This window comes from Sciurus vulgaris (assembly GCF_902686455.1).
Source record: "Sciurus vulgaris genome assembly, chromosome: X".
Classification (NCBI taxonomy): Eukaryota; Metazoa; Chordata; class Mammalia; order Rodentia; family Sciuridae; genus Sciurus; species Sciurus vulgaris.
The window spans coordinates 79,191,644-79,202,490 of record NC_136471.1 but is presented as its reverse complement, the minus strand read 5'-3'; the positions used below and the strand labels follow the sequence as shown (position 1 = coordinate 79,202,490).

General features: G+C 42.8%; 1 protein-coding gene across 1 annotated transcript; it reads right to left on the bottom strand.

Moving 5' to 3' along the window:
• Positions 1-952: 952 nt before the first annotated feature.
• SNX12 (sorting nexin 12) lies at positions 953-10,443 on the bottom strand. The gene is made up of 4 exons (XM_079124936.1): positions 10,126-10,443; positions 4,286-4,381; positions 3,207-3,331; positions 953-2,819 (listed from the first exon to the last, which is right to left on the bottom strand). Exons 1-4 carry the CDS (start codon positions 10,288-10,290, stop codon positions 2,717-2,719), a joined length of 489 nt encoding a protein of 162 aa, XP_078981062.1. The 5' UTR covers positions 10,291-10,443; the 3' UTR covers positions 953-2,716.
• Between the last annotated feature and the right edge of the window lie 404 nt (positions 10,444-10,847).

Genomic DNA, 10,847 nt, shown 5'->3' with positions numbered 1-10,847 from the left:
ATTAAAACTAGCTTTGACTTTCCAAATGACAAGACTCCTACCTTCCATCATTCCAACCCTTTCCAAAACCCACTCTGTAGGAAACCATTTCAGAACATATTGGTCAGATGAAAATATCCACCCACCAACAGTTCTCTGTGTTCACCCACCTTTCTCCCCGAATCATGTTTATTTTAAAAACAACAACAACAACAAAATAAAGTGTCAACTGAGGTAAAATCCCATGAAATAAATAGGGTTTGCTGGTAGCGTGTGGCTGTTCCAGAGGATAAGTGCATGTGTGTGTATATGTTTACATACATATATTACCATGCAAACACATACACATATACATAATATAAATATATTCTGCCTAAATTAGCACAAATCTACAGGTTTAAAAACCAAATCTGCTAAATCTTATGCAAACCACAGGTACTGCACCTATGGTTAACAGAAATACTATCTCTGTGACAAAACTGACTCCAAGAAAAGATGGTTAAAGGCTGGGCACAATGACACACACCTGTAATCCCAGTGACTCAGGAGGCTGAGGCAGGAGGACCACAAGCTTCCAGGCCAGCCTCAACAACTTAGCAAGATGCTGTCTCAATAATTTTAAAAAGGAGAGCTGGGGTTGTAGCTCAGTGGCAGAGCACTTGCCTAGCATGTGTGGGGCACTGGGTTCGATCCTTAGCACCATGTAAAAATAAACAAATAAAATATAACAACAAAAAAGGGGACTGGGATGTAGCTCAGTGGTAAAGCACCCTGGGTTCAATCCCCAGTGTCAAAAAAAAAAAAAAAAAAAGGATAGGTAAATATCACTATAGGCAATTAGGATTCTGTTTTCTTTTTAATTTAAATGCAAAACTTATTACCTAAAGACATTGGTCATATGTATGACTTCTGCACAATACCCAGCATATTCTAGATACTAAGAAATAATAAATTTTAAGGAGGAAAACAGAGGCTTGCTTCACAGTGGTTTAATATGAACAGAGTTGAATATGACATTGTCTGACAGAAGAATGAACAGTTCGCTGAATAAAAGCCCCGAGTCAGGATATATACACAGCAGAAATGGGGCCTCAGACTCTCAGCACTTGTGCACAATGAAAGAAGAAATTTTTTAAAAAAATTCTATAACAGAGGATACAAATCAAAAAGGCAGCAACAACACCAACATTGGTGAGGTGGGGAAGGGAGCAGAGCCTCTCTCTAGGGGTTGCTCACCCCTGGCACAGGCTCAGAAGCTGGAGAGCTGATCTGTTTCAGGAAACTTCAACATTTAGACGGGCTCCAAATCCCATGTGAAAATCCAATCCTAATCTCTCTGATCAGGGTTATGTCAGAATCAGCAATCTTTTCCCCCAAGGACCTGTATAGAAAACTCCAGTCCTTCTATGATACGGAGTCTAAGCAAAGATCCCCAGTTTTCACCTGGTTAACTTGCTCTCATCTCACCACTTGAGATGAATAGTGGGCCCCAGCAAACAAAATACTACCTCGCAGCAAAAGCCCAGTACGGTTGCCAGCCTCAAGAAGCTGCTTTAAACTCTAAGATTTAGGAACTCCATGCCCAGCTGCTAGCCCTAGTTCAACTTCTGGGGAGAATGCTGGAGTTCCATGGGGAACAAGTGCAGGCAGTTCAAAAACCCTGTGATCAAGCTGGGGAGAGCAGTGACAACTCTTGTCCGAGTCCCTGCCCCTGAGCGCAAAGTGCTTAGGAGAAATCAGAGACTGTGTGGTTTGTGTGCTTCTGCCCTTGGGGCAGCAATAGATGGGATGGTGGGGGGAGGGAGAATGAAAGGAGGAAAGTGGTGATGCTCTTCTCTAATACCTGGAGGAACCTAGAACATGATTCACTCCCATAATTCAGGGAGTCACCAGGCAGCGGTGAGTTATCACCACCCCTTGAGTCACCAAACCTGCGAAGCTAACCCATAAAGTAGCAAAGGCCTGGGGAGAGAGAACTGCTGGCCCATACTGACTCACCTGCTGGTGAGCAAAAATAGGCAACCAGAGTAGGGAGCCACAAAGGGAGAGGGGCTAGGCAATAGGAGCTCCCCTACTGCCCTATGGCTTTCTTCTGACTCTGCAGCAGCCATGATGATGGGCCAAGAAAACCCACACACCTTGTTCCATACAACAGACTGCTTAGACTCTAAGAGGATTACTGCCATGAAAAGCAACAAGGGAGAGAGAAAGTAACAAAAGAAACTATTGAGAAAACTGGGAGCAGGCCTAGAGAAAACAAGGAAAGCTTTGGGTCTCTACCACTTTCCCAAAAAGGAAAAAGTTCATGCAGGTAGGAAAGGCAGGGTTTTTCCCTGCTCAGAATTCCTGGTTAAACCTAAGAATAAGAAAAATCCCCTGGACTTGCAGCATCAGTATGTATCCAAGTGCCTCACCAGTACAAGCCCCCCTCCCCCCAAGGTTAGCCTTCTGGCACAGGTAAATGCCCAAGAACTTGCCTTCCAGTCCAACCCCCCCTCCCACCCCCCCCACCAACCAAAGGGCATCTGCCTGTGGTTTCCCACTTCTCCTCAGAGATAAGAATCCTAGCAGAGGACCCACATGGTGTAGTCAGGTACCAAGGGGCACAATGCCAGACAGTCTATCAGACCAGGGCATGGGCAGCCAACTTCAGATCAAAGACAGAGAGAGAGAGGCTTAGTGTAAAAACCAATGTCATTTCAGCAGGAAAGTAGAGGGCAAGTGGTGAGAGGGACTCCTACTGGCGCACCTTCCCTGGGACGTAGTTCCTGTCAATTGCCTCCTCCTGTAGGAACATGTGTAGGCAGCGTTCGTTCTGAGCCAGTGGGTGCCCAGCAATTCTATAAAGAGACCAAGATGGTTATCAGTAATATTTGAAATCAGAGAACATTAGCATAGGGGTGGGAGTGTAGACAGGGGAGGAAGGGCAAGGTCAGCACTAAGGTTTGAACTACTGTAATACAGCAGTAGGGCACTGCCTCAACCCTAATACTATAGAGGGGAAGGGAGATAGAAGGGCAAGGTACAGAAATTCCTAGATATAATCATTAATATGCAGTGCTCTTTCAGGTCCTGAAATACAGAACCAGAATTCTGCTCAAAGGAACAGAATTTCACTGTCTAGTCAGTATACCATATAATCAGCACCACATTATATAAGTCATTACAAAAAGATGAGGTAGACAAAACAGAAAGACCAGGATGCAAAAGTAGTGAATGGGGCTTACTTGTTAATGAACTGTTCGAGGCCCTGCCTCCTTTCTTCAATGAAAGATTCCTCAAAGATTCCTTCATCTCCTCGGAAAGGGAGCTGCCGCTTTAAGGCTTTCCCAGGCAGTGGTGGTACTACAATCTGCAGGCAGATGCAAAATGTCAGCCCCATGGGAAAAGGAAAGAGAGCAAATGTGATGGTAAAGCACTGTATACCTCATTTCTTCATATTCTTTCTCTCTTTCTCTCTCTCTCTCTCTCTCTCTCTCTCTCTCTCTCTCTCTCTCTCTCTCTCTCTCTCTCTCTCTCTCTCTCGGGATCCATCTCAGGGCCTTGAGGATGCTAGGCAAATGCTCTACCACTGAACTACATTCCCAGACCCTGTGTACCTCATTTCTTATTAGGCACAGGGTCCATCCTGTCCCAAGTCTAGCAACTTGCAAAGGCTAAGACTATAAGGACAGTCAGAATGGCTCATATTGATACGACTCTTTTTGTGGGAAGATGATTTTTCTATCTCAAAATAAAGGAGATAAAGTCCAAGTACTCCTCACTTTCCTTAACAATCCACCACCATTCAAGAATTTAGCTAGGCCTTTCCTGACACTATATTTTACATTTTTAGTACCTACAGGGGTTAAGTTACACAACTTACTAGCCACTAACTGGAGTAATATTTTTTTAATTGTCCTAGCCAGGCACAATGGTGCATACCTGTAATTCCAGCAACTTAGGAAGCTAAGGCAGGAGCATTACAAGTCCAAGGTCAGCCTCAGCAATTCAGCAAGGCCCTGAGCAACATAGCAAGCCCTTGTCTCAAAATATAAGATAAAAAGGACTGGGGATGTAGCTCAGTGGTAAACTTCCTCTGGGCTTAATTCGCAGTACCAAAAAATAAACATTAAAAAAACTAAAATTATCCTAAACTTACTTTCTGTAAGTTTCAAAGGGTATCTCCAGCCCAAAAATATTGAGTTTTGGTAGATAAAAGTGTATTCAATGTCTCCATTCCATTCAAGATTTTATAGACTGTGCTTATGTCCTTTCAGCCTATGTAGATCTCCTTTGAAAATACCAAACAGGGAATAGGCCATACCTTACTATCTCGCTCCAGCTCATTTTTCAGCCACTCAAAGTCACTGTAGCGCCTCCGTACACAGGACTCTTTCAGCTTGAAGATAGGTAGGTTTGTCTATAGGGATGGAAGAATGAAAAAGAGAAGGTAAATAGGTGGCTACCATCAGAATCACTGGACAGGTCCAATTAAGAAATCTCCTATGGACCATGGACCTATAAACCTTCAAACCAACACCAGGTGAATACCAACCCTTACCACATACAACCATGTCACAATTGGTAATCAGAAGTCCTTTGCTGGTACTGGGGTGTAGTTTGCTGGTACCTAACATGCCTAAGGCCCTACGCAAAAAAACACTAAAATTAAAATGAAAAAATCACTGTTGTTTAGAATTTTTCCTATAAATAGACTTGCAGTCATATGTAAAAATGAGTTTTCACTGCATTTTATTATTTATAATAACAAATGTCCATCAACAAGTAACTGATTAAAAAATCATGGTATACCAGTACAGTGCAATACTATACAACCAAAAAAAGAACGTGAAAGATCTATGTGCCAGTATGGAAAAATACTAAGTGGTAAAATCAAGGTATGGGGGGGCTTGTCTCTATGTTTAAAAAGAGATATATATGTGTGTATTTATATTAACTCAAATTTTATGAAAATATACTGGTAATAGTGATTGGCTTTGAGAATAACAGAAAAAAGGGTTGAAAAAGCATTGTTCATTGTAAAATTTATCATGTGCACATATTATATTTTCCATTTAAAAATGTATTTAAGCTTCCTGTAAAGAGATAAGCACCTGCAAGTTATGCCTCCTTCCATCTTTCCCATTCAAATCTTTTCCATTCTATAAGTCCTACCTCAACCTTCACAATATCCAGGAAATCTTTCCCAGCAATAACAGATGAATATATTGGCATCTCTCCCCTCTGTATTCTTCTGACATTTCTGATATTTACACTTAAGTGTCACCTGACATACTATTTTATAAATCATGTTTGTCTTGTCTACCTAAAAATCATGAGCTCATCAGAAATCACGGATACTTCTGCATCTCCCAAAATGAAAGTTACTTAATAAATACTCAATTGATTAATAGAGACCCTGTGTATCTATTTATCATCTCCTTGCCTAGGAAATGCAGAAGAAATAGCCATTACATAAGATGGCTTACCATAACTTGCTAACTGGCATAAACTAGCTCATTCCCACATCTTAATCATTACAAAGATTCCCCAGGCTCTAGTGGCAACAGAAACCCCTGACAAACAAAACAACTGATCTTCACTCCCATCTACAAGTTCTAAATAGAAACATTCAACCACAAGTCCGGCATGGTGGTGCATGCCTATAATCCCAGCAACTAGGAAGGCTGAGGTAGGAGGATCACAAGTTCAAAGCCAGACTCAGCAACTTAGAGAGGCCATCAGCAAGTAAGTGAGACCCTGTCCGAAAGTGGGCAGGGGATTTGGCTCAGTGGTTAAGTAACACAGGTTCAATCTCCAGTACAAAAAAAAAAAAGCAAACACATTATTAATCTTGACCAGATTTCCTGCCAGTCAATTCAGGATCAGTGAATGGATAATGAAAGGAACTAGTTATTTCCTTTCTCCACAACTACCTATGTGCAAGAAAAGACCATCTCCCATCTCTACTGGTGAGTTACACTGTCCTTACTATAACAAGCTTTGTAGTCCTCAAGTCTGGAAATCACCTTTTCAGGATCCAAGTTTTATATAAGTCATTGAAAGTCAAATAACTAGCCAACTGACATAAATTACAACTCTGCTCAACATCTTCAAGGTTCAAGGAATGTCAATGGGTTAAAATGGAGTGAGAAACATGTAAAGTAATATTTCCTCATCCAAACCATTCTTTAAAAGAACAAATGAGTGGGGTATGGTGGCGCACACCTGTAATCCCAGTGGCTCGGGAGGCTGAGGCAGAAGGATCTCAAGTTCAAGGCCAGTCTTAGCAACTTAGCAAGACCCTGTCTCAAAATAAAATATAAATAGGGCTGGGGCTGTTGCTCAGTGGTTAAGCATCCCTGGGTTCAATCCCCAGTACCAAAAAAAAAGAATAAATGAGAAACTGAAAAATGGTTTCTTCAGAAAGGGGAATTTCTGCAGAGCAGAGGAGGGAGAAAGACTTAGTGTTTACAATATACCTTTTGAATTTTGTACCATGTACATGTATTAACTATTCAAAATAAACCCTTATAGGAAAAATTATCAGTCCTGTAAGAGAAAAGGCCCATTAGTATTATGTGATTCTATATTTCCACCAGAGTTCATTAGAAATACTGTGATTCCCCAAACAGTAGGACCTTTACTAGTAGGCTTTAATACAAGCCAACAAAGGACCAAATTTTAAAAAAGCTGAATAGATTCTTCCAAGGCACAGTCACAGGAACCACTACCGTTTTCTGGACTTCCTCCTTTGACTCACAAAAAAAAAAGTATTATTTCCCTACCCCCACAGGACAGTGACAATAATGCCCTTTCATTTCAACACCTACCCATCTAAGGAAGAGGTTACTACATACTAGGATAGTCCCTCAGCTCCAACCTACAAATTATATGAGGGAGGCAGGATTGTGTACTATAGGATATTGAGAGTCCTTTGGCTCTGACCACCACAAAACCAAGGGAAAGGAGAGAAAGAAGCAAAGTTCAAGTCCACAGGACAACTAATATTTAAGATGTTCCATATGTATCATGGGAGGCTACCATGAAACCCCTCAAGACCCCCCACTGGGGGAAGGATTCCTTCCTAAACAAAATGAAAGAGAATAGCTTCAGCAACATTTATTATGTGGGATTGGTTGGAGGTAGAAGGCAGTGGTAGAGCATGTATTTATTAGCAAGCATGAGGCCAGGGTTCAATCCCCAGCACCATAAAACAAAATAAAAATAAGTAAAAACAAATGATCTTATCAAATTTTTTGAAAAAAGGGGTTCAATAGAAACATCCAGCTGGTCATTGTGGCACATGCCTGTAACTCCAGCAACTTAGGAGGTCAAGGCAGAGAACCACAAGTTTGAGGAAAGTCTCAGCAGCTTAGTGAGAAGACCCTGTCTCAAAATAAAATTAAAAAGGGACCGGGGAGGTAGCTCAGTACTAGAGCACCTGTGGGTTCAATATCCAGTACTACAAAAAGAAAAAAAAAAGCTCATACAAACTAAGATGAGCAATACAATATTAATTCAAACTCACAGAACAAGGAGCCACCATCAATTCTATCATTATTATACAACTAGAAACTGGAAGGGTTGGGCATGATGACACCTGCCTTTTAACCCAACAACTTGGAAAGATGAGGCAGGAAGATCACAAGTTCAAGGCCAGCCTCAGCAGTTTATGGATGCCCTCAATAATTTAGCAAGATCCTATCTCAAAATAAAAATAAAAAGGAAAAAGGAAAAAGAAAAGTAAAAAGGACTGGGAATGTAGCTCAGTGGTGAAGAGCCCCATGGGTTCAATCTCTAGTAACAGAAAAACCAACTGTGGAAGGGACACTGATGATAAGGTTTGTGAGCAGAAAAATTTTACACATGAAAGGTTTCCAAATAAGTCTTGCCAAAGAGACTAAAGTGTAATGGAAAAAGCATGGGTTTCTACATGGGCTCAAATCCCAGCCATATTAATTATATTTATTTGAACTTAGGCAAGACACTTAAACTGCATGCCACCTTAGTTTCCCATTTGTAAAACGGGTGTTTTATAAGTTTCCCACTTATAAAATGGGTGCTATGTATTTGTGTGTGTGTGTGGTATTGGGAATAGAATCTAGAGGTGCTCTACCACTGAGCTATATTCCAGCCCCCTTTTTTGAGATAGGGTTCCACTTAGTTGCCAAATTTGTGATCCTACCTCAGCCTCCAAAGTCACTGAGATTACAGGTATGTGCCAACACACAGGGTTTTTTAAGGATTAAGGTTGAAACTAAAACTAGTTCAGGGTCTGGAACATAGTAGGCATTAGATGAACAGCCTCTGTTATTAGAACACCTAAGCAGACAGCTATTTCATCCATACCTCTTAAGCTCTTAGATAATATATCAAGGCAATGTCTCCAAAATCCCACAGCAGTCTTTATACTGAACAAGTCCAGCTCCCTCAGGTAATTATTTTCTCTACCAATTAATAGTTCCCTGCTTTTATCATGTTTTGAAGGACCTAAATTTCATTCTTCCCAAAAGAGATTATTTCAACTAGTTTGTATCTAGTTGGGCATGGTGGCGAATGACTGTAATTCCAACTCAGATGGTTGAGGCAGGAGGATCACGAGTTCAATGTCAGCCTCAGCAACTTAGCGAGGCCCTAAACAACTTAGTGAGACTCTGTTCCAAAATAAAAAAGTAAATTAAAATGGTTGGGGATTGGGGCTGGGGATATAGCTCAGTTGGTAGAGTGCTTGCCTCACAAGCACAAGGCCCTGGGTTCAATCCCCAGCACTGCAAAAAAAAAAAAAATGGTTGGGGATATGGCTCCGTGGTTAAGTGCCCCTGGGACCAATTCCCAGTACCCCCCCAAAAATCTTATCTATATAAATCTATAAGACTGATGTTTCTCATGCTCTGCAATTTACATTTCTTTCTTCAGTTTGGACTGTGCCAACTTGGAATTTGGAGATCATTTCTCAATGAGATTTCAAAGTCCGGGTAGGAGGCCATACTTTCTCATTCAATTCATTCACTCAAAAATGAAAGCATCATACTTTCAGGTCTTTCAATGCTGTTTTAGGAGGATGCTATTCATAGAGAATACTCTGGCTCTCTAGACTAGGAAGAAAATATAAGGAAAACTAGAAAATGGTTCTTGGACTTTTCCACCTATAACCACTTCAACTGGGGTGGGGAGGAAAAACTTCAAACCATATACTCTATCTGCACATTCCAGCCTTGCACTGTAGACTAAGAACTAGAGAATAAAGTCCTCTGTAGTGCACATTGGAAGAAGTCACTTCTGGGGTAGTCCTGAAATGTCATGTATTAAGGCAACTACAGACCAAGGTCAGAATCCAAAAGGTTAATACACGACAGAAAAGACAAACAGTCATTCATACAAAGAGAACCCAAATGAGAGCCAACAAATATTGAAGCAAACATTCTGAATACTTCAAATCTAAAGGATCAGCACAGGATGAGAGCAGCAACAGACAATCCACCAATCCCAGTGCAGGGCCAGGTTCTCGGTGAGACTCAGCATGGGGTACCTGAGAAAACTTAAGCATAAAACATTTCTCTCTTTCAGATGTTAATCCTAGACAAGTCAGAGAAGTACTCAGTCTCAAGGAGATTCTATTTCTGCCTCCACAAGCCCACTGTATGCCCTTCCTGGAGTCTATTTCCCCTTTAATCCAAGGCTTTGCTTAGTCCCATCATCCCAGAGAGACCTCATTAGGAAGAAGCCCAGCCTCCTGCCCTCCCTCTTCAGACTGTTTTCCCACAACCTAGTTTAGTTACGGGACCCAGCGATATAACGCCTTGGCTTTCCATCCCCCAGCCCTTTTCCACCCTCCTTGTCCTTCCTTCTGTCAGTCATGATTCCTATCTACTTGAATTCCTCACTCTAATCTTTTTCCATCTTCCCCACTCTATCCAGCCATGCTTCACTTCTTCCTCGTGGATATTTGTTTTTCCTCATCCCGGTCCGATGTCCCCCTGAGGAGTTTCCTGTATCCTCGGGCCACAACCGAGTCTGCAGATCTCTCTCCAAACCTACTAAGCCCCTAACCCTCAAATGACCTCTTCAAGCGTCTTCTCCACCTTTAGTTGTCCCCATAGCAGCCTCCACCCCGCCCCCGCCCCGTCCTTCCTCAGCTGTCTCCCTCACCCCGTGACTCACCCGCATGCGAACCTCATAGGTGGTGAAGCGCGCACGGCCCACGCCCACCGTCTGTGGATTAAAGATGTCGATCTCCAGGAAGTTACTTGGCGGCCCATAAGCATCAGTCAGGTCTTGTGGCTTCGAGTTAAGGCGCCTAGTGTCAGCTACTGCCGTGTCCGACATCTTTCCGAAGGAGAGACTGGGACCGGGGAAGGGGGGGTGGGGGACAGAGGCCAGAGGAAGGAGCGCGCACGGCCCCTCCCGTTTGCAAAATAACCAGCCAACCTACAGACAGCGGCGCCGCGCACGCGCACGCGCACAGCACCCCAGCCACGGGCCCAGCGCCCTGCGCCCTGAATAGCGGCCACGCTGACGGCTGCACGTCCTGTACGGAGAAGGCCTCATTCAGGCTTCCGGGTGGCGTTTGTGGCTGCCCCGGAACCTGCATCTCTAGTACGCACCATCCAATACCCTGCGAAGCACCACAGACAGGCTCCGCCAATCCTCACTCCTCGACCCAACAAATTGTCTCATACCGTGTATCAATCAGGAATGGGCACTGCCTCACAAGCTAGCATCCTACAGTGATAGGCCAAAGCCCCGTGACCTGAATAAGTCCGGGTTTTCCGCGAAAATAGAAGGATGGTCTCTGGAGGGTGGGGTTCCAATAATAGTATCGAGAACCTAGAATGCAAAACCGTCACTTGTGACACTGATAGTTTCAATTCACATCAATTCAT